Source organism: Theropithecus gelada, chromosome 18 (assembly GCF_003255815.1).
Source record: "Theropithecus gelada isolate Dixy chromosome 18, Tgel_1.0, whole genome shotgun sequence".
Classification (NCBI taxonomy): Eukaryota; Metazoa; Chordata; class Mammalia; order Primates; family Cercopithecidae; genus Theropithecus; species Theropithecus gelada.
Window position 1 is genome coordinate 49,460,078 of NC_037686.1, and position 24,756 is coordinate 49,484,833.

Below are 24,756 nucleotides of genomic sequence, written 5' to 3' on the forward strand. Positions count from 1 at the left end.
CTCTCTTTTTGCTTCATCAGTCTTACCAGGGGGTTATCAATCTTATTAGTCATTTTAATGAACTCAATTTGACTTTATCTTTTATAGTGCATATTTTTCCCCCACTTCCTTAAATTCTGCTCTTTATTTACATCTTCCTCCATTTTTTTGGATTCAATGTGCTAGGTTTTTTTTTTTTGACTTCTTAAGATGGATGGCTATGTACCGATTTTCAGCCTTCTTTCTTTTGTGTGTGTGCCAAAAATCGTATCACCTGTGAATAAAGATAATTTTACTTCTTTTCAATTAGTATGCATTTTATTTTATTTTTCTCACCTTATTACACATGTTAGGACTTCCAGAATGACGTTGAATTGAAAAAGGTAGAGCAGACATTCTTGCCTCATTCCTGATTCCTGATCTGAGGGATAAAGCATTGAGTCTTTCACTGCTGAGTATAATGTTAGCTGTGAGTTTTTCTTCCATGTTCTTTTTTTTTTTTTTTTTTTTGAGATGGAGTCTGGCTGTGTTGCCCAGGTTGGAGTACAGTAGCGCCATCTCGGCTCACTGCAAGCTCCGCCTCCCAGGTTCACACCATTCTTCTGCCTCAGCCTCCCAAGTAGTTGGGAGTACTGGCGCCCCCCAACCCCGCTCGGCTAATTTTTTGTAATTTTAGTAGATTTGGGGTTTTACTGTGTTAGCCAGGATGGTCTCCATCTCCTGACCTCATGATCCTGCCGCCTTGGCCTCCCAAAGTGCTGGAATTACAGGCGTGAGCCACCGCACCAGGCCTTCTTTAATGTTCTTTATCAGGTTGAAAAAGTTCCATTCTATTCTTAGTTTGTTGAGATTTAAAAAATTATGAATAGATGTTAGACTTTATTCAGATGTTTTTTCTGCATCTATTGAAATGATTATTTGATTTTTGTCTTTTCTTAATAAGACAAAGTATATTGACTTTTGAGTTTTAAAACAACCTGGCAATATAGACCACATTTTGAATTACCAATTTTATAGTTTGTTAGGTACAATTTGCTAAAATTTTGTTAAGGGTGTTCATGAGGAAGTTTGGTCTTCAGTTTTCAATTCTATTAATGCCTTTGTCCAGTTTTGCTGATAGGATAATGCTGGCCTCACAGAATGAATTCGGAGGTAGCCCCTTTCCCTGTATTTTCTGGAAGGGTGTGTGTAGATTGTTCATTCTTCCATATTTGGTTGATCTAATTCACTAGTGAAAGCCCAGGAGTTTTCTTTATGGGAAGGTTTTTAACTACAGATTTAAAAGTACTCTAGATATAGGGCTATTCTGCTTGTTTTTAAAAATGTCTACTTGGGTGAACTTTGATCATTTGTGTCAAATTTATCATCAAAAAGTTGTGCGTAATCTTTTATTTCCCTTTTACTATCATATTTGTAGGATTTGAAATTATATTTACTCTTTCATTTCTGTTATTCATAATTTATGTTTTTTCCTGTTTTCTTGATCAGTCTGGCTTGTAGCTTAGCAATTTTATGGATCTTTTCAAAGAACCAGCTTTCTATTCATCAATATCTGTTATTTTTCTATTTCATTGATTTTTGATTTGATTATTATTTATTTTTTCCATTTTAAATGTGCTCTTATTTTTTAGTTTCTTAAGGTAAAAGCTGTGATCATTGATTTGAAACCTTTCTCCTTTTCTAATATAGGCATTCAATGCTACAAATTTTCCCCTAAGTATTATTTTAGTGGCATTACACACACTTTGCCATATATTACTTTTAATTTTCCTTTTGATTTTTTTTTCTTTTACCCATGGATAATTTAGTAATGCGTTAATAAAATTTCAAAACACTTGGGGATTTTCCTAGGATCTGTCTGTTACTGGTTTTCGTTTTATGATCAGATACTGTATTTTGTGTGGTTTGAATCCTTTGACATTTTTTTCAATTGATTGTGTTTATTTATGGTCCAATAAAATTGCATACATTTATAGTGTACAACATGATGTTTTGATACATGTGTACATTGTGGGATGGCTACATCAAGCTAATTAACATATCTATGACCTCATATATGTATCATTTTATGTGTGTGTTGAGAACACTTAAAATTACTCCCTTGGCAATTTTTAAGTCTGTAATACATTGTTACTAACTATAGTCACCATGTTGTACAATATGAATCCTTTTGAATTTATTGAGATTTGTTTTGTGGCCCCAAATATAGTCTGTCTTGGTAAATATACCGTGTGTGCTTCAGAAGAATGTGTATTCTGCTGTTGTTGGGTGGAATATTTTGTGACTATCAGTCAGGTCTAGTTGCCTGTGTTCAAGTTTAGTATATATTTGCTGATTTTTCTGCCTGCTTGCCTTTATCAATTAAATAAGGGTATTGAATCTGCAGCTATAATTATGGGTTTGTTTATTCCTTCTTACATTTGTATCCCAGTTTTTGCTTCATGTATTTTGAAGCTCTGTTATTAGGTGCATAAACCTTTGGAATTTTTATTTCTTCTTGATTATTTGACTCTCATCATTATGAAATGACCTTCTTTATCCTTGGTAATATCCTTTGCTCTGAAATTTACTTTGTTTATAATAATAGAGTAATTTCAACATTTTTGGCTACTGTTATCACAGTGTAACCTTTTATCATCCTTTTACTTTTTACCTATTTGGCTCTTTAAGATGTGTTTCTTGTAGGCAGCATATAGTGGGTCTTATTTTTTAATCCAGTCTGACCTACTTTTTACTTGAGATGCATAAGCCATTTACATTTAATGTGATTGTTGACATAGTTAGGTTTGAATCTGTTATCCTGCTACCTTATTTTTCTCTTTGTTGAGTTTTTTTTTTTGTTCTTTTTCTTTTTCTGCTGTCTTTTAGACTAATAAAATTTTGTATGATTCCATTTTATCTCCTTTATGGTTTATAAGCTAATTTTTAATTTTATTATTTTAGTAGTTTTTTTAGAGTCTGTAGTCTATGTCTCAGTTATCACAGTGTACATTCAAGTGGTATTATACTATTTAACATTTAATATAAATGTTAAACCTTATTATATTAGCATTTGTCATCTCCTGGTCTTTATGCTACTGTTGTCCTGTATTTTACTTTTATATATGTTATAAACCTCACAAATTATTCTTATGATTTGTGTTTAATAGTAATTATATTTTAAAGAGACTGAAATAGGGAAAAATACATATTTATCCATGTAGTTACCTTTTTTGGTATTCTACATTTCTTTGTGTAGGATTTTTGTCTGGTATAATTCTTCTTCTAACAAAAGGACTTACTTTAAGCTTACTTTAAGCTTTCTTTGTGTGTGTATGTATCTATTTATTTATTTACTTTAAGTTCTGGGATCCATGTGCTGAACATGCAGGCTTGCTACGTGGATACACATGTGCCATGTTGTTTTGCTGCACCTGTCAACCCGTCGTCTAGGTTTTAAGCCCCACATGCTAAGCTTTCTTTTAGTGAGGATCTGCTCTTCAGGTTTTTGTACATTTGAAAACATCTTTGTTTGTCTACATTTTTGAAAGCTTTTTTTTTTTTTTTTCTGGTATAGAATTCCAGGTTGACTTTTTATATCTTTTAATACTTTGAAGATTATATTCTGTTGTCTTCTTGTTTGCATTAGTTCTAACAAGATCTGATGGCATTCTTATCTTTGTTCCTCTAACTGTAACATTGCTAATCTTGGTGCTTTTACGATTTTCTATTTATCACTGGTTTTGAGCAGTTTGATTATGTGGTTCTTCAGTGTAGTGTTCTTCATGTTTCTTGTGGTTGGGGTTCATGAAGTTTATTAATTTTGAAAAATTTTCAATAATTATTTCTTCAAATATTCATTTTGCCCTTTCCTCTCTCCTCTCTCTAAGGGACTCAAATTACATGTACATTAGGCTGATTGAAGTTGTTTCACCTATCACGGTGCTTTTTTATTTCTGGATTATTTGTCCTCTCTGTGTTTTGATTGAGATAGTTTCTATTGCAACATCTTCAAGTTTATTAGTTTTTTCTCAGCAATGTGTAATATGCCATTGGTCCCATCCAGCACACTTTAAAAATTTATTTATTTATTTTTTATAGAGAAGTGTCTTGCTGTGTTGCCTAAGTTGGTCTTGAACCCCCAGGCTCCAGCAACTTTCCCCGTCTTGGCCCCCCAAAGTGCTGGGATTCCAGGCATGAGTGACCATGCCCGACTGTCATCCAATGCACTTTAAATCTCAGACATTGTTATATGTGTCCACAGAATTTTGATTTGGGTCTTAAAATTTTTATTTTCCTTGTCTCTACCTAACTGCTTTGAATACATGGATTGCAGTTATAATAAATGTTTTAGCACCCTTCACTGATAATTTTGATAGCTCTGTCAGTTCTGGGTTGGTTTAAATTAATTCTTCTCCTCCTTGTGGACTGTGCTTTCCTGCCTCCTTGCATGTTTGATAATCTTAGATTAGATGGAAGATGTTTGAATTTTACCTGTTTGGGTACTGGACACTTTTGTGTTCTTAAAAATCTTGAGCTGTGTTATGGGATGCAGTTATGTCATGTGGAAACAGTTTCTTTTTCTTTCCTAGTCTTGCTTTTATGACATGTTAGGTGGATTTGGAGCAGTGCTCTAAGATGAATTACTCCCCATTACTGAGGCCAAACCTTCCAGAATAGCCAATGTCCTGTGAATTATGAGGTTTTCCATTTAGGCTGTTGGGAGCAGGCACTGTTTCTGGTCCTTTAGATGTTTTTCCCCCACCTCGAGTAGTTTCTTTACAGACATGTACTGATTGGTGTTCTGCTGAATACTTGAGGGAGATCCTCTGAAGAACTTTGATCTTTGCAGCTCCCTTCTCTCTGTCCATTGAATTCTAGCTGGCCTGATTTCCTGAGACTCTCAGCTTTGTCTCCGGAACTCAGGGAAACTGCTGGGCTGCTCACTTTGTTCTCCACATAGCTTCACCTAGGAACTCTCTTAAGGCAATAAGCTGAGGTAATCATAGGGTCATAGGGCTCACGTTGCTTGTCTCCCATCTCTCGGTCCTTCATTGCATGATGCCCAGTGGCTTGAAAACCATTGTTTTATACATTTCATCTTTTTGTTTGTCTGTTTTTGGTTGTTTTGGGCTGGATTGAGAATCTGTTTCTTTTTGCTCCATCTTGGCCAGAAGTGGAAGTTCCTTTCCCTTTATTTAAAAATGTTCCAAATATCTATTTTTTTAGAAAGTAAAAATTATTTGTATATATGGAGTTCTGATATTTTTAGAGTGTTATTACTGGTAAAAATGGAAACAGGCTCATATTGGCAAGGGACTTGCTTAATATATTCTTGGTAATAGTAGTATGATTAGGACACAGCCAGTGCTTTTAGACTCTAGATCCTGTGCTTTTTCTGCAATAGTATATGTTTTATTTTTCCAAATTCATTGGAAATATTTTCCAGGATATACTCAACAAATCAGTGGCGGGACGATTCATTTAAGTTTGACTTCTGTTAGAGATATTGTTATCCTCCTCATCATCTTCATTATGATTGTGGTGATTCTTCTTGAATTACAAGAAGCAGTTGGTGATTCTTCTTGAATTACATTTTTCCTTGTCTGTAATCATAGTAGATAGAAACATTCTCATTATAATTTGTGACATTGTCATGATGCATTATATATTCACCACCATGATGGTGTTAGATTTGCTCACCTGGTCAAGTCTGAAGATTTTAAAGTTGGAATACTTTATTATTGCTTCTCTCAGAAAAGCATTGAGTTTTGAGAGCAGTGAGGAAGGTTTTGAAAATTGGGTCTTTTTTTAAAAAAGCATTTATTTAAGGCAATAGAGTTAGGAATTTTCATTTGGAAAGCACATATGCTTTTCTTCTAAAGTAAATGAAGGCCAGCAGTTCCTACTGAGAGAGAGCTGCATAGTAAAATACTTTAGAATACCATTATGAAGCTCACTTTCTATTTTAGTATTGGAATTAATATATAGTGTAATTGTTTTCTCAAAAATATTTATTAAGTTCTTTTTGTCTCCTAACAACTCTGTTAGGGAGGTTAGAGAGGTTGGTCTGACGTATACTCTCTTGAGTAGTATATATCTAGTTGATAACATGAACATAAATAACCAATTTACGGTTGGAAGTGGTAAGAGATACAAAGGGCTCTGAGTTCTCTAAGGTTTCAGCAGTTAGAGCATTATTTCTTCATTTTTCTACTCTGGCTTTTCTTAGCTTGGTTTGCTTTTAAATATTTTCCTCTTGTGTTTTTTATTTCCTGACTTCCTCTACTGTGCACATCGATTCACGATGTCTTTAAGTTGTATTGCAAACATGAATATGCGTCTTTTCAATAAGTTGTCACTTACATGTTGGCTAATACTTGTTCAGCTGCCAAATAATCTATATGAAGTAAAGACTTCAGCTGGGGATTGGAACTTTCATAGATATTTGGGTTTGATAATAAAGATAGTTTAGATAGTTCAGCTTATATAATTTTCCATAACCAATATTAGGGCACTTCATTGGAAAGTAGTATCTTCACAAGAAGTTTATTTTGCCTAACAGTAGACTTGTTAATTCAATGTTTGTCAATAATTAACATTTACCGTCAGTTGTCTACTTTTTTAATACAGTTTATTATTTTTTTTTGTTTGACACTCAATTTTGCGGTTTATGAAACATGCTACTTGAGAAAAAGAGATCAGAGATATCAAATAACCACACTTTCATTCATGGCAAATATAGCCCTAAGTCTGCTCGTGGCTTTAGGGTTTTCTACTTTTTTTTTTCCTTTGAGACAGAGTCTCACTCTGTTGTCCAGGCTGGACTGCAGTCTGGTCATGGCTTACCGCAGCCTTGACCTCCTGAATAGCTGGGACTATAGTCAAAGGCCACCATGCCCAGTTAATTTTAAATTTTTTGTAGAAATGGAGTTTCACCATATTGCCCAGCCTGGTTTCGAACTCCTGGGCTCAAGTGATCCTCCCACCCCAACCTCCCAAAGTGCTGCGATTACAGGTGTAAGCCTCTGTGCCTAACTGTTCAACGTTCTAATGTACTGTATTTCTCTCTATTCATTAATCTCATGACATAAGTCTCTGGTCTGTGTCTCTTGTGTTATCTTGATTGTGACCATATTTTTACGTTTAGTAGTTGCATCTTTACTCAGTGGGAGGTGCCCAAGCAAGTTTAAGCAATGTAAAGTTTAAGATTATATTATGTTCTTCGCAACTTTATTTTTCAGAAATGAGTTCAATTTAGGATGTCTAACCTTAGAAGTAAGAGGTAGTCATTGTTAAATTATCTCAGGAAAGAGTTACGTAAATTAACCAATAGTTTAATCACTATTCTTTTCCAGGATTTATAGAGAAATAAACAGTACTTAACATAGAGTCCATATATCATATTAAGGAATGGATCTGAGAATCCCTTAAAATTTTGTGTGTTTGACCTTCTGTGCCTTTATTTTTTTAAATTGGTGTACACCCTTGATTTGCTGTGGAAGCTCAAAGGGTAGGGACATTTTTTTTCCTGCTCTGTTTAGTGATTTATCCCACGAGCTTGGAACAGTGGCTGATACATAGAAGGAGCTCAGCAAATATTTACTGAATGAATGAATCTATAGATAACCTTCTCTTTATGTTTCTGGAGTCAATATGTCAATATTGGTGCTGAGGCTATAAGGGCTGACAAATCTCTGCCCTCACGGTGCTTATTATGTCTATTGGAGGAAATGCACAGGAGTGCAATTTATGATAATATTTTAATTGGTTATTGTATGCTTTTCTAGATAATGAGTGCCTTGAGGGCAGACACTTTGTCTAATCTTTGTGTGTTTTTGTGTGCTTAGCCCAATACTGACATATAGTAATTGTCACTTATTTAGTGTTCAGTGAAGTAGAAAATTTTAATAGCCTTCATATACCGAATTCAAGTTAGTGTTTATGTTATAAATTTGTCTTTTACAATAATGAATTCTCTCCCCATCGTTCTTGGTCTTAGAGAACTCATTGGCTTATTTTGTGTATTAGTAATGAGGGAAACCTTTTACAGAAACTTTGTCTGTTTTTTGACTTTTTGATTTGAGTTATAGGCCAAGGTAAAATTTTCATCACACCTGTGTTTATTGCACTTCTGATATAATCCAGTGGTGATCTACAGGTGAAGTAGTATGCCTGTATTTTTTAAACATTATGAGCACCTTCATGTGTTGTCTTGTGTACCTGTTGTTTGTCAGCGTGCCATCTTGGGCTGCTAATTCATTCTGCTCTGGTAAGTCCTTACGTTTCTGCTGCCTGCACCTTTGTACTGCCCTATTGCCCTAGTTTTTTGTGTTCTTCTTTTATGCTATTTTAAGGATACCTTTTTTTTTTCCTCCCTAAGAATGTTTGGACGTTGCATTTCTATATAGCTTCTATATGTGTTCAGTTGGTGGTTTCCTATCTAATGGAGAGGGTCTAGATTATTAATGAGTCGATCACTTGAATAAGGTTTTCATGTATTGTTTGTATCAGCACCATGATGAGTAGTATTAATGAATTTATAACATGACTAAATATATTTACTTAGTACATACCATGCGCTTTCCTCTGTGTTTTTCATTTATTGCCTACAACAACTGACCGAAACAATTATGCCCATATTGCCCAAGAACTCTGCAGTGACTTTTTAGGTTAGGAATTTGTTTATGAAATGCTGTGTCCAGAAACACCAATACCACCAAAACTTTAACATTGTGTAAGTAGTATATTTGAAATTATCATAGCTGCTAATGTAATTGCTATTGTCATTAGTTTCCAAACACATCTCTGTTTCATGATCATAGTACTTATATGATGTTCATTTTCTCTGTATGGTTTCTTGTAACATTTGGACCAACTTTAACAGTTTCATTAGTTACATATAAGGAGTAAAAATGTTATTGGCCTTCTTAATAGTAACCCTAAGCTAAAGAGAGGATGACGGAGATTGGTCAGGAGATGTGTGTTTCTTAAAAATGTGGAAGAAAGGTGGAGCGTGGTGGCTCATGCCTTTAGTCCTAGCAATTTGGGAGGCTAAGGTAGGCAGATTGCTTGAATCCAAGGGTTTGAGACTAGCCTGGGTGACATGGCAAAACCCCATCTCTACAAAAAAAAAATACAGGCCAGGCACGGTGGTTCACGCCTATAATCCTGGTACTTTGGGAGATCAAGGTGGGCAGATCACCTGAGGTCTGGAGTTTGAGACCAGCCTGACCAACATGGAGAAACCCCATCTCTACTAAAAATACAAAATTAGCTGGGTTTGGTGGTGCACACCTATGATCCCAGCTACTCAGGAGGCTGAGGCAGGAGAATCGCTTGAACCCAGGAGGCGGAGGTTGTGGTGAGCCGAGACCATGCCATTGCACTCCAGCCTGGGCAACAAGAGTGAAACTCCATCTCAAAACAAACAAACAAACAAACAAAACTACAGAAATTACCTGGGTGTGATGGTGTGCACCTGTAGTCCCAGCTACTCAGGATGCTGAGGTTGGGAAGATGGCTTGAGACTGGTTGGTTGAAGCTGCAGTGAGCTGTGATCACACCACTACACTCCAGCCTGGGTGACAGAGCAAGACCCTGTCTCCAAAAAAAAAAAAAAAAGACAATTTTTGCATTTTTAGACTCCTGAATGCAAACTGTCAGTCAAATAAAAGGCAGAATAATGGCAATTTCAGACACTTATAGTCTTAAAAAATTACTATTACTATATCCTTTTCTCAGCAAAGTTTTGCAAGATGTGCTCCATCAAAATAAAGGAGTAAACCAAGGAAAAATAAAACATGGGGCTCAGGAACTGGTGAAGCCATTGAGGGGAGCACTGCGGGGAGCACTTATGACCCAACATGGTCATCAGTGAAGGATGACAGTGAAAGAAAGTCTCAGGATGGCAGCCATGTGGCAGATATGAGCAGGGCTGTGAGATGGCTTCCAAAGAGATGGTTCATGGGAAAATGACACTGCTCTGTGGAAAATCATTGAGAAGCTGTTGAGGGGTTTAACTTAGAAGAAATAGGTACATAGAAAAGAAGGCGAATGGGGAGAAAATATAATTTTTAAATTCGTAAAAATCCCCAGCAAGGTGTCCAAGGAAAGAAGTATGATCTTAGTAAGCTATTTGAGTCAACATTGAACATAATTTCCATAGAGATAGAGATATTTATCTGTATATATAAATGATTATCATAGAGAGATATTTATCTCTCTATATAAATGATTATCATATAGAGCTATATATCATAAAAATATATCTATATATAATAGAAAAATCTAATATATAGATAGTATATATATTTATATTGGAAGTAAAGGAAAGGAGATTGGTTACGAGATATGGTTTGGCAAAGTTAAATCATCTTCCACAGTATTGATGGAAACCAGTAGCTAATGTTTAGATTTGGTAAAGCAAGAAATTGCAGGATTAGCATATTATTTAGTGATAGGAAAGTAAATGCTGTAAGAAATAGTTAACATGTTTGAAAATGGTTTCCTGTCAGAAGCCATACTTGGGGATGGGGCAGGGGAATCCTGTATTCAAAATGAGCTCTTTAATACTCATTAAAAGTGTGCTTATGTTATTGCTCTTTATGTTGCATGAGCTGCCAATTCTATTGGACATATTAAAATATGCAGAATTAAAACATAGTGCCTTCTTGTATTATAACAAAATAGCTCTAGCTTATTGGACGTATTTTGCAGATTAATTTAATGAGGCACCGTTCCTGAAATAGAAATAGGACCCCTTATGAAGGCACTTTTGTTTTTATCTGGGTCTGGTGGTACCATGCTAAAGGATAACATTGTAATGGGGCTCTAAGACACAGTCTTTATGATTACTACACATACGAGGTTGGAGGCTTCCTTTCTTTAAAGAGGAAGTTTTTTTTGATCATTCATTACTAAGGTATTTGTTTTCTAACCTTCTAGTCATGATAATAGTTAAATGTATTGGTATAGCTTTTTGTAATCTTTTTGGCATTAGGAAATATCGAATGGGAATTTTTCAGATAACAAAAGGAATTGAAAGGAGAATTAGAGTTTTCTTGCCAATATTGCATTCATAGCGAAGTTAGTGTATTATGGCAATTCTGTGAAGCATGGAGATATGATACATTATGCATAATGAAACAGGTTGTTGCATTATCTAATTTTGTACCTCAAAAAGTCAGGCATTAAAAAAGAGGCAATGAAAGCTGAATTAATGATTTATCCAAATGTTTCATGTTGATTTAAAAGATGGCTAAAATGCCATCTACCTACAACATAAAAGTATTGACACAAAAGAAAACTTACAAAAAGCCAAATGTTGCTTTATAACATCTGGACTAGATGCAGACTCAGTGCCAAATGCCTTTATGTTAAGTACATGGTGGTTAATTCTACAACATTTCTTAATTTCTAATTTTTTCATGTTTTCTCTTTCATCTCTTTCTTCTCTTTCTTCTTCTCTCCCCTCACCCACCCTCCCCGTGACATCATGATTACCATGAAATATTTTAAAAGGACTCATCATTAAATCATTTTATTCTTTTTTTAGTATTAAGCTTTGAAAAAAACTTACTTTTTAAAGCATTGCATTTTTTTGTACTTAAAACTTTTTTTCTCTGAAAAATGTATTGAAAAGGGCTACTTGTGTATATGTGCTAGGAAGATAATGTGATTTAGACCAGTATGTATGGAGCACTTACCACCCGAAGTATGTTAACTTTCTGTCCTATAAATATTGTTATCACAATGGGAGTAGTTTAGAATCAAATTCAAATGGAGTTTAGAATCAAATTTCAATTAAAAACTGAAATATTCCTGTTGAAAAGCAGAATCTAGGGATGTTATAATTTTGGGTATGTATGTGCTGTGTAAGGGGAAGCCAGGGCAGATGTGTGCATATACATGTTCTCCCACATGTTTGTTTATCTTCACTTGTCTTTTCTTATGAGACTAAGCCGTTGAAGAGGCTCAGATAAAGTAATGGAACTGTGTTACTTCTGTCACTATATTGAAACTGTGCTAAAACTGTTTTCTCTTATGTTTTGCTAATCCTTAATAAGAGCAGCAAATTGATAGGTGACGTAGCAGCTTTTCTGTTAAGAAATCAAATGCTTGATTATGTTTTATGGTGTAAATCTTCCATATTCAGTGCCCCATGAAACTTCAGATTTATAATTTATTAAATCTTGAGCTTTTTATCTTGGAAGTAATAATTTTTTCTGCTAATTGCTGATTTTTCTTATGTAGATAGTTGTGAAAGCTGTAGCAGAGTTTAATTTCCTGATGAATTTTGAAAGTGCTCTAGATTTTGCGATTTCGGTTGTGAGGTAGTGTGAATAAAGTATTTTTTGGTGGAGATGCAGAGATATTTAAAGCATGGTAAATCTGATCCTTGATTTCTATTACAATATTTTTCTTGAATTTTAGTGCCCATAAAATTTATTAAAGGATGAGTGTAAATGCCTTTTTGTCTAAATGAAATATCATTTAAATATGACTTCAAAAATATAATATCCAGAATCGTTTTTTTTCTTTCCTTAATAACAGTTATATATGTTAAACAATATTCTATTAGGACATATGCTTATTCTAGCATTTCTGCCAGTAACATTTCTAGTTTCCTTTTATACTTATTCCTTACAGGAATCATTAATCCCACCACTTATTTGACCTGTGTTAGGGTAATGACCACTCAATCCTAAACTTTTATTTATTTGTATTGAATTTCCTCACCCTCTCATTCTATTTTCCTTTCAGAATTAAGAGTAAAACCATGCAAAATTAACACAGCCTTTCCAGGGCTAACAATTTCTCCCCATTTTTGAAAAAGTGAAATTATAGAAAAGTCCTAACTGAAGCCACCAGAGAAACATTTTGGTAGAACAAAAATTAAAACCTGCAAATTTACTCCTGGCTGCCAAGGCTTACCAATGTTTTGCATGGAGGATGAATAATTTATAAGTCATAATCACTGAATTTGTAATTAAAAATGATAAAAAATAAAAGTATTTCATGGAATATAGAAATGTTTGGGATTTCTTTGCAAAATTAATTTGTAATGGAGTTTGTAGATCTTATGAAATATAGAATTAAAAGCAGCTCTATTTCTTTTATAAGTATAACATTGTAAAATAATTTTAATTTCATAAGGAGCAAAAATCAGATCTCTTAAAATAATAAAGGATTATAATTTCCCAGATGAAACTTTCATTTTTGCAAGACGTGCTTCTAAGGGTTTATGGAGTTAGAGTTGCTTTTTGTGTTACTTTTCATAGACTTCTTTTCGTTCTGCTGTTTACCTCACACGTGCCTGATTGACATTATGATGCATTCGTGTGGAAATTATGAAAATGTTGTTTTCATGCAGCTGTTCTGTTGTCACAAAAGAACTTCACTGCATGAAAAGCAAACATATCATTCAGCAGACAATGCTTAATCTGTTCAGGAGCCCAAACCTATTGCCGTTCAATGACAGAAGAAAGGAGAGGGATTAATTTGAAGATGCTTGTGCATGACATATGGTAATTTCGCCATAGGAAGGAAGTGTCAAATGGTGACCTCTAAATCTTAACATTGACCTCCAGTTGTAGAATGTGTGTGCCATACGGTCCTTTTGCTTTTTCATATGATAATTTAAGCTGAAACACTTTCTTGGCAACATAACTTTTTTAGGGGGTTAGGGAGTGAATCGGTACCTCTACAAGAATTATAAAATTCACAAATTTCTTTTTTAGTATAGGGAGCATTTGTGAAATAATTTTTTTTAAAAAGTCCAATGAGTGAACCTGTTAGTATTCTTTTAACAAGAGTTAAACATGGTATATACATTCTTTGCAAGTTGGGATATTTTAAATTGAGTTTTCATAAAATAACGTAAAAAGCTGAAATGATCTCAGTGAATATTGGTTTGAAAATTTAAAAATAATTTACACATAATGTCAGAGAATAAACTATTAGAAAAATGTAACTGACCATATGAAGACCAACATAAAGCTTTTTCATTATGTGATACATTTTAAAAATTGAATAACATTTTGGTTAATTTTTAATGTCATTTTTTCATGATGGCTTTAGTTGTTTTAGAGCTATGTTTTGCATTAGTCAATACATTCATCAGAATATTAGATTTTGACCTTAAGAGGAATTGGAACTATATCGTGATTACTGTTCAATAAAATATATCATTTTTCTGATGTAATCTTTAATGATCATGCCCTTCTGATGAAAACATCGTTTCAGTTCTACATTCTCTATGTTTTGCCAACTTTGTTTTTCATTCTTCACTAATACTAAGCTTTTTTTCAGAAACTGCTGTACTTCAATTCTCTCCTCTTTATTTCTTCTCTTTTCCTCTGCAAGTTGCTGCACCTGTCGTTTCCGCTCGGTCTGATGCTGATCACTCTGGCTCTGACCCTGCTTCTGCTCCTGCTTTACATACCTGTTTCTTAGTAAATGAAGGTATCTCTCTCAACTTCTAACAACTTTCTCTCAATCTGTGCTTTATTCTAACAGACATGTTCTTTTTATCTGAGTTACACATTCATTTGCTTTGTTATGTATGAGATTCTAAAGTTCCCATTTTATGACTTTATTTGCTAATGTCAATGACAAGAGCCAGTTATAAAAATGTAATGTTAACCCTGGCTGGCATAATCCGTGTTTCCTATAATCTAGAATACTGTTAAGTGCAGAGATGCCAATCTTTGATGTAAAGTCAGTGTTAAAGGTGGATTGGTTTTTGTGATGATGTTTGCCATGTGAACTCTGGCATTAGAGCTAATGAATTTATTTTATATGTATCATTACTTGGTAACAGATACACTTTGCTGTATTTTCACAATTGCGTTGCTAGTTAGAGGGAGTTATGAGGGAGTTTCTTAACATTCTCATTGGAAAAGTCTTCAGATTGATTATTGGCACCAGTGATTACAGACTGATAGGAATTTACCTATCTATCCTCCTTACTGTTTCTGTTTTGAGCTCAGGCAAAAATTCATTATTTTAGCATTTAAGGTGAAGTTGGGCTACCATGTTATCTCTGTGGAGTTACACAAGTTGAAAGTATTTTTGGAGCCCTGAAAATGGGAATGGGACCTACAAATCTTTATTCCATAAGACCTATCTAGGATTATTTGTACTGCCTGGAAGCTTAATGAAACCTGTGAGCTCTGAGTTATATCCACTGTCTTCATTGCGTTTGTAGTTACCACTTTGCATAACATAAAAAGGAAGAAATTTTCAAAATCAAAAATATAACAGAAAGACCTAGCTCTTCATGAAAAAACAATATTACTAGTCCATTCAAATGGAAGGAATCTTGAAATGTCCATAAAGTACAGAGCCCATGTTGCAAGCACCACTCCTTTGCAAAGAAAACATGGGAACTTAAAAGTATAACTTCATTTTTTGTTTCCTTGTCATAGAACTTTACTAAGGTTTGTATGTTAAGACCGAAATTTAGCAAAAATAATTAGGCTCATGTTTGTTACACTATTTGTTAATTCAAAAAATAAGCTGTTTGGACCTTGGTGAGAGTCATCATATATTAAAATTTAGCTCACGAATACACTTTATACTTATCCCATCACCTTCATTAATATAATTACATGTTTATTGTTGGTTGATGAGAATTTCCTCACTGAAAGGATGAATCTTAAATAAGTGGCTTGTCAGTCTGTCTGTCTGCCTCTCTCATTCACTCTCTTTAACAATTCCAATAATTAAAAATTCTATGGTAAGGTTTTTGTCATTATTTTAAGAAGATTACAGTTTAGATTATTTCAAAATACTAATTTGCTAAAATTCTGTGTTCACAGATAATTCACCTTGTAACACGATAGCAAACTTTTTTTTTTTTTTTTTGCATCCATTGTTGATTACTTGTCTTTAAATATTATCCCTAGGAGGTAATGGTAATTATCATGGGTTAATAGTGGCCTCATCGATAATTTGGTAAGAATGAGGCATGTATTGTGTATGTATTTTCACATACCTTTAAAATGGGGTTGGAGTGATCATTTGGGAATGTCTGTTATCTAATACTTCATTTATTATATTGGAGTGACTATTTGGGAATGTCTGTTATCTAATACTTTTGTATGTTGCACTGGCATACAGTGTTTGTCTTTTTTTCCTATTATCAAGTTCCATATTGTGAATTAGAATTTTAGAAAAGTCACTTTTATTCTCATAGATCAGGGTTAAACAATGTTTAAGATTTTGTAAATTTTGAATTGTTAGGTTTTTATTTTGTGGAATGTCTGAATTCATTTTTTTTCTTTCAAAATTGGGAGTTATGTTACTTATATCAGTTATGATTGTGATTAAATATCTGATTCGCTTTGTAAGAAAAGGGATAAGTCCCTTAATAAGAGGTCCTCTGACAGAAAGGGAAGACATCTCTTTTGGCTGACACAGTGGTAACACACAGATGGCCATGCCTTAAGTGACATGAACCTATCTTTGGATATCTGTGTGAATGCCCTTTTAACTGGCAGTGGTTTCAAATCTATAGCTCTAGTATGTGTTTATTTCTGGGTTTTACCATTCTTTAATATATGTTCTATTTTAGAGAAACTGTTAAGAAATGTGTTTTTCTTGTGAATTTGGATATACTTCCTGTGGAAATTTACTTTTATTCCTTTTAAGATGTTGAGAATTCTTATCGGCACCAATTACACGATTTAGGGATGAAATACATTTAGTATAATTCTTTGCACAAAATGTCTACTATTAAATTGAAATCATTTGTAATATAACTTAGCAGATCTGCCTTTTTTTGTTTTTGGTATCCTTACTTAAAGAACTGTTGACTTAGGGAATGCCAAAATGGTTAAAGTATTTGTAATGTATTACATTTTTGACAGGTTGGAGTCAGTTAGCTGCTATGCACTGTGTTATGCTGCCAGACCTACTGGGATTGGATAAATTTAGGCCTCCCCTTCTGGAGATGCTGGCCCGAAGATGGCAAGATCGATGCTTGGAGGTAATGCTGAAGTGATAAGGATAGAAAACAAAAATATTTAAAAGGCATTGGTCAAATGTAAACTTGAAACAAAAACGATTAATGTTTATCTGATTTATCATCTGTTCATTATGTGATAGAAAATGTGGATTCATGATTTATGTTTTCTTCTTTGTCAGCTTTTATACCAACCAGTAATGCTCCAGCTGGTTTATTCGTTTACTTTTAAAGAATTCAGTGACTGTTTGATGAAGTCTTATATACTTATGGAACTATTTCTTAAGTTTGGTTTGATTTCTGTACAGATGCATAAACAAATACAGAAGCCTGCTTCCCCCAGAATTACACACTCAGTGTGATCACATAAATTAAGTTCTAATTGAATTGCCATATTTCAGTGAAAGGTACTGTGTTATTATAAAAGGAGACCTTGGAATTAGAAGACACCTGGGTTTAAATATCAGTCCCACCAATTATTAACTTTGTGACCCTGGGCAATTTACTTAACCTATTTAAAGCTCATTTGTAAAGTGGGGATGATAATATATTCCTCATGGGATTGCCATCAGGATCAAATCAGATGGTGCAAGTAAAACAGGAAGTACAGTACGTGCCACATGGTAGGAGCTCAATAAATGGTAGCCATTATTTTGTGTTAATGGCCTTATTCTGTATGAGATATTACTTGGAATATAATATTACCAAGGACTTGGAAATGTTTAGTAAAGATTTTCCTTATTATGGCATTTGACCTTTATAGCCATAGCAGTTTATATTATTCAGGATTCTTAATTTTCCAAATATAAGTACGAGTAATATAATTGCTTCTTTCCTGGACTTTCTCCCCTCAACTCCAAGTGGGATTGCAGAATACTGACATTTTCATGGGTTTTCATTGAATAGTATTTTGAATTCACTTCAGAAGTCACATACCTAAAAACAACTTTTTTACTGGAACTTTTATCTAGATGCTGCTAAGTTATCTTTTCAATTATAAAGAGTTAAAATAGGCCGGGTGTAGTGACTCATGCCTGTAATCCCAACACTTTGGGAGGCCCAGGTGGGTGAGACCAGACTAGGCAACATGGCGAAACCCTGTCTCTACTAAAAATACAAAAAATATTATCCGGGCGTGGTGGCACACGCCTGTAGTCCCAGCTACTTGGGAGGCTGAGGTGCAAGAATTACTTGAGCCCGGTAGGTGGAAGTTGCAGTGAGCTGAGATCATGCCATGGCACTCCAGCCTGGGCGACAGGGCAGCACTTGGTCTCAGAAAATAAAGAGTTAATAAATTGGTACAGCATTTAATAATTGACCAACTTTTTTGACTTCATGCCTGTGGCATTTTTGCCAAAATAAAACTAAGTTAAAACTGCAAAATGAAAGTTGTATGCTACGTTGAAAGAAAAATATATAGTTTTGAAAAATGATTTCCCCTATAAAAGTAAAAGAAGTTATGCCTTTATACAGGAATATTTATCTATTTGTCAAAAACATTGTTTAAGCATGTCTTAGGTATATGTGAATCATGTTAACTTATACGTATTTGTTTGTATAAATAGTATCTACTTAGCATATATAATATAAAGAATTTAATAGATAAGGTTAACTTTCTTCAAGCTAAAAAAAAATTTAATAGCTTTCACAGTGTCTTAACGATAATGTTAATATAGAAAATTTAAAAGTAAAATGCTACATTAAAGTTCAAGAATGCTTTGGAAAATGAAGTTTTAACCCCAAAGATGATTACATTGTTGAAACCTAATTCTTTCTATTAGTGTTAAAATAGTTTTCAGTGAAATCATTAATGAAAATGTCTTTGATGATTGGCTAGCATCTGATTTTTAAGTAGTTAACTCATTCAGTTAATAGTTTTTTTCATGTAAATAAATACGGTTTTTATGTTTTCTAGCTTTTATTTCATTATAAATTTTCTAGTTTATAAATATTCATCTCCTCAACTAATCTGCTTTCTACTTTTATGTTTGGGTCTGTGATCTTAGGTAAGAGAAGCCGCGCAGGCCCTGCTTCTGGCGGAACTGAGAAGAATTGAGCAGGCAGGCAGGAAGGAAGCCATCGATGCCTGGGCTCCTTACTTACCTCAGTACATAGACCACGTCATATCACGTAAGAGTTCTCATGCTTCTCTACAAAGCTTTGCGGGCATATGTAGAAAAGGTACCTATACTTACAAATATATATGCTACTACCTGTCAACAAAAGTGAGTCATTAACCTTAAAGTGAAAAGAACAGATCCTCAAATTCACTTTATTATTTTCTGAATCTCTGTAGTTTGGAACTTGCTTTAAAAAACAGAAGACAAAGGCTGTCTATATCAAAATATTCATTAATGAACTGACTTCTTCTAAATGAATTTCCCATCAAACATCCTACTCTAGTACTAACGTGTGCCTCTGCCCATTGCATTATTATGTGTATGGATGTCAGCTTGTTTGATATTGATCTGATGATATGCAAGTGCAGATACAAGGCAAACTCTCTTGCTAGTTGAAGTTGGGATTGTGAATCCTTAAAAAACAAAGATCTGATAGAGTTAGACTCATGCACTATTTAAAAAGAGGAAATTGGGAAGGATTTTGATGGATAGATCTTTCAAAAGAGTATAATTTGAAAGGATTAGAAAAATTGTTGAAATTTTTTTAATATTCTTTTGCAAAATAAAAGCTTTATAATTATGTTGCTACATTGAATGTGCATTGGAAAGGAGTTGTATTTTGCTATCATAACTTTTTTTCTTCTCAGAGAAAGCATACTCATTCCCAGTTCATCATTTGGTTCATTTTGCATTTTTCTAAAAACAGTTTAGTCACTAAATAATTTTTTTAAGGTCCCTCAGTTACTAAGTGACTAAATTATAATCAATATAATTGAGTCAAATAAATTTTAATTTTACCCTAAATTATACTGATTTAAAATTTTTACCCTAAATTATATTGAATTAAAATTAAAATTTTACCCTAAATTATATTCATTATAAGATAAGTTAGGTTCAGTTTTGCAAGATAAAGTCTCAGTGAAACTTTAAAAAAACTTTTTATTATGAAAATTTGGCCTGGGTTTTAGGTGGACTCATTTTAAATGACCTTTTGCCAATACCAGTTATTCTTAGTAATGAAATACTCATTACACATGTCAAGATGGACACTACATTGTTATACAAGAAGGAAAATGAAAACAAAATTCAGAAAGGTTTATAACTTTTATAGCTGGTTTAACTCTACCACATCTTTGCCAGTGGTGACTCTAGTGGATGTTTAATCAAGCGTGACCTTGGGCACTTTTCTTAAGCTTTCTTAGTCTCAGTTTTATCGCAGATGACATAAAGATGATAATAGGACTTTATAGGGTTATTACATGTGTGGCATGAGTTAATCTTTGTTAAGTGCATAGAACAATTCCTAGCCCGTAGTAAGGATAAGACCCTTGTTAAATAAATACTTTATAATCTATAAAAATGCAAATATTTATTTCACTTATAGCCAAAATATCACACATTAACAGCTCCAGTTAAAATTCTTAATTGTTTGAGCAATAAAATATTTACTCAGTGAATATAGGTTGTCATTTGCTTACTGGGAATTTTTCTATTTTAATAAAGCAAATTAAGTTTAAAAAAAAAGGGTATCGGCCGGGCGCGGTGGCTCACGCCTGTAATCCCTGCACTTTGGGAGGCCGAGGCGGGCGGATCACGAGGTCAGGAGATCGAGACCATCCTGGCTAACAAGGTGAAACCCCGTCTCTACTAAAATACAAAAAATTAGCCGGGCGCGGTGGCGGCGCCTATAGTCCCAGCTACTCGGGAGGCTGAGGCAGGAGAATGGCGCGAACCCGGGAGGCGGAGCTTGCAGTGAGCCGAGATGGTGCCACTGCACTCCAGCCTGGGGGACAGAGTGAAGACTCCGCCTCAAAAAAAAAAAAAAAAAAGGGTATCTAGACATATGGACTCTATGTAAGGTATCAGGCTTAAGATTGTTTTAAAAATATGTGCAAATTTTAAAATAAATTTCCAGAGTATAAAAAAGAGTTTCAAAAAAATAAAATTGGGATGAAAAGAGCTTTGTCTTTGAGTAGATGAGAAGAGAGTCTGGAAAAAGTATTCTTTGTTCATCATTTGTGGGCATTGACTTTATGATATTCCAGAAAATTGAGTTAGATGATCAGCTCATCATCAACTTTATTGAATATAAGATCCCCAAAGTTAAGGACTGACTATGACTATAGTACTCATAGGGTTGGTTGAAGGTGAAAATAGACAATGGCAAATCACTAAAGAATTGTTTTGAAAGAAGAATGCTATTATGGAAATATTGAGACATGCTTTTAAGACATCTTTATTCCAAATGGACTAGTGTGAAGTAGGGGAATTGATTAAAGTTGAATAACTAGCTGGCAGGCTATTGCAGAAGGGAGGTTATGGGAACCAGACCTAAATGTAGATAGGGTAGAATAAAAGATAATTTCTAAGCCTTGATTATTGATTGCTTATAAAGGTCTAAGAAAAACACCAAAGATTAGTACAGGGTTGTATTCTTGACAGAGAAAAAGGTTGGGAAAAAGAGATGAGATGCCATTAGCAATTGTAGTGGATGCCATTTTATTTTATTCCTGGGAAGAAGAGAATAAGTTAGCTACAAGGTAAAGGCATAATATAGCCACAAATTACTCCTTGAAGCAGTGCCAGAACTTGTTGCTTGGCGAGAGGTCTGTTAGCAGGCCCAGAGATAATAAAATATAAGTAAAATAATAATATCTACCATTAATTGGACACTTTCTCTGTGTCAGACTTTGCTAAGTACCTGGTCTATGTTATTTCATTTAACCATTACAATAACCTTGTAAAGTACACACTATTGCCATCATGGGCTGCCTCTGCCCCCAGCCTTTTGTTTTCTTTCAGAGGAGTTAATGGAGGCCAGGAGAGATTAAAGAATTTTCCAAGGGTCCCTCAGTTACTAAGTGACAGACTCCAAAACTTAATCTTGTAATCACTATTTATTCCTTTTTTAAAATTATTTTTTATTTCAATAGCTCTTGGTGTATAAATGGTTTTTGGTTACGTGGATGAAGTGTAAGGTGGTAGAGTGTGAGATTTGAGTGCACCCTTCGCCTGAAGGGTAAAGATGCACATTGCTATACATTGTACCCAATATGTAGTTTTTTTATCCCTCCCCCTTCCTACACCCTCCCTCTTCTAAGTCTCCATAATCCATTGTATCACTCTGTATGCCTTTGTGTACTCAGAATTTAGCTCCCACTTGTAAGTGAGAACGTATGTTAATCACTATTTATTCCATCCTGCTTGCTCTGGCATCCTTGTGTCTTACATGGGGGTGAAGGTGGAAGAATGAGTAGATATTAGCTTAACTGATATTACTTTGAGATACTGTTCTTTGCAGCAATGTTACATTTAACAACAACAAAATGGAGTCAAAAATTGTAAGAAATTACTCTTTAATGTGTCTGGTCACTGTTTAAATAAGCATAAAGTAGGCAGTTCTTATGTCATATTTAAACCTTTCTGTTTATGTGTTATGTTTATGTTATATATTTAAGTTTTGTATTTATGTAAGTCTTTTGTATTTAATTATAGTATCCCAGAGAACTTCATATATTAGCTAAATGCTAGCTTACTTAAAACTTTGATCTTGTCATTTATTGTAGTTTTTTTTTTTTTTAATTGAAAGACAAACATGCATCCTACATGTAACTGAAACATGCACTGACAACTCTTGATATAATACAGTAATCTTTTCTGGAACTTTTACGTTGACTGAGTGTAAAACTTGTTTTAGTTTGCTTTACAGTGAGCTTTCTATTTTAATAAAAGGGTGTCAGGCTAAGGGAGTAGGGATTCTGAACGTATGAAAGGAGAAGAAAGCATACAACAAATGAGGAATGACCACATAGGGCTGTTGAACAGATTTGCTGTCCGAAGGGATCAAAAGGTTATGGAGCCAGCTGGTAGACAGCCCACACCTGCCATCCGCGTGCTTGTACTAAAATCGCCTCTACCATTGTCATTAATGTTTGAGATGATCATTGTGGCAAGTTACATTGTAAAGTATTGCTTTAGAAATGCAAAACCTGTTTCTAGCGTGAGAATTTTCTTAATCATGAAAACAGGCAAAATATTAAACAATATATCTAACAAATATACCACCCATCAGATATTTTCTTATTTTCTAGGCATTTTACAAAACGCAGTAATTCCCTAAGCAATCTTGGCAGCTCCTAACTTAGAATTGAGCTTTGTCTAAGAGTCCTTTTCTTACATATTTGTCTGAAAATCAGAAAATGCTCTTACCTGAAGAGCAGAATGGCATACTGGCTGATGGACTGTGATAGTTCTTCATCTTAGAGATGAAATTTAATGTGGGTGGTAACTATCTCTACTTCACAGTCTATAAGTGATTGGGCTGGGACTAAGATGATAAAGCATCTGGTCTTACTGACTGGGATCTTCTATATTTTATTTAGGCATATTATGCAATAAAAAGCCTTTTGCAGGTTAGTTTGAGAATGTAAGGAAAACAATGAGCCAGTTGCTTTTCTCAGGATTCTTTTTTTCTTTTTCTTTTTTTTTTTTTTAAAGAGATAGGGTCTCACTATGTTGCCCAGGCTGGACTCGAACTCCTAGGCTCAAGGGATCTTCCTGCCTCAGCCTCCTGAGTAGCTGGAACTATAGGTGCGCACCACCATGCCTGTCTCTCAGGACACGAGAGCATTAAATGAGAACTCTTTGTAAAGCTTTTTATGTAAAGTGTATAATACAAGTACAGAATGTTGGCTGGCTGTACCTTTCCTTTTTTATGTTGGTTTCTATAGTTTTGTTCTCTTTATTGCCACTGCCTCAGAATTCACTTGAATTTATATTGCCCAGGGATTCTTTCAGATCACTGCCAGATTGGAAATCACTGGGGAAGAAAAAGGGGCAATAGTCTGTTTTAACTGAAAAGCTAGCTCACAGATTGTTATAAGAATAAAGTCCTGGCTGGGCGTGGTATCTCATGCCTGTAATCCTAGCACTTTGGGAGGCCGAGGCGGGCGGATTGACTGGGCTCAGGAATTCGAGACCAGCCTGGGCAACAGGGTGAAACCCAGTCTCTACTAAATACAAAATTTAGCTGGGCATGGCAGCGTGTGCCTGTAGTCCCAGCTACTTGGGAGGCTTAGGCAGGAGAATCGCTTGAACCCAGGAGGCAGAAGTTGCAGTGAGCCAAGATTATGCCACTGCACTCTAGCCTGGCCAACAGAGCGAGACTCTGTCTCCAAAAAAACAAAACAAAACAAAAAGAACAAAACAAAAAAGAATCAAGCCCTAATTGAGTGCTGTGAGAATTTTGCTTCAGATAATGGTGCTCTGTTCTTGAACCAGTCAGGAAATATTTTTTTATCCTTTTAAAATAATGTGAGTATGTAAACTTTTGCTGCTTAATTTCTGATAGATAGTTTGAGGATAAGTGCATTGTGATTCCTATATTAATGGTAATGGACTCAAATAATAAATACTGCATACATTCTTGTAATACTGACTTACAGGAATATTATAAATCTTGTCTGAGCCCTCAGTCTTTAGCATGTTTGCTGCTTTTATGTTCCAAAAACACTTTTTAAAAATTTTATTCGTTATTCTTCCTATTAGGTTGGTGAAAAGTAAATGCAGTTTTTGCCGTTAAAAGTAGAGCAAAAACCGCAATTACTTTTGCACCAACTTAATAAATGGGGATTAATGTTATTTTCTGAAATTTTTGTATTACAGTTCAGATAAAGATAAATGTTATGAGTTGTCTCAGATTTATTTTGA

At 34.4% G+C, this 24,756-nt stretch overlaps 1 protein-coding gene across 2 annotated transcripts in view; it reads left to right on the forward strand.

The window, feature by feature from the left end:
- WDR7 (WD repeat domain 7) overlaps window positions 1-24,756 on the forward strand; it is a 388,356-nt gene that overhangs the window by 113,859 nt on the left and 249,741 nt on the right. The window contains exons 17-19 of one of the 2 annotated variants that reach the window (XM_025365405.1): window positions 14,326-14,424; window positions 16,833-16,951; window positions 18,934-19,057. In XM_025365405.1, the coding sequence (XP_025221190.1) occupies window positions 14,326-14,424; window positions 16,833-16,951; window positions 18,934-19,057 (342 nt within the window). The remainder of the gene's footprint in view (window positions 1-14,325; window positions 14,425-16,832; window positions 16,952-18,933; window positions 19,058-24,756) is intronic. The other variant, XM_025365406.1, reaches the window with a different exon arrangement.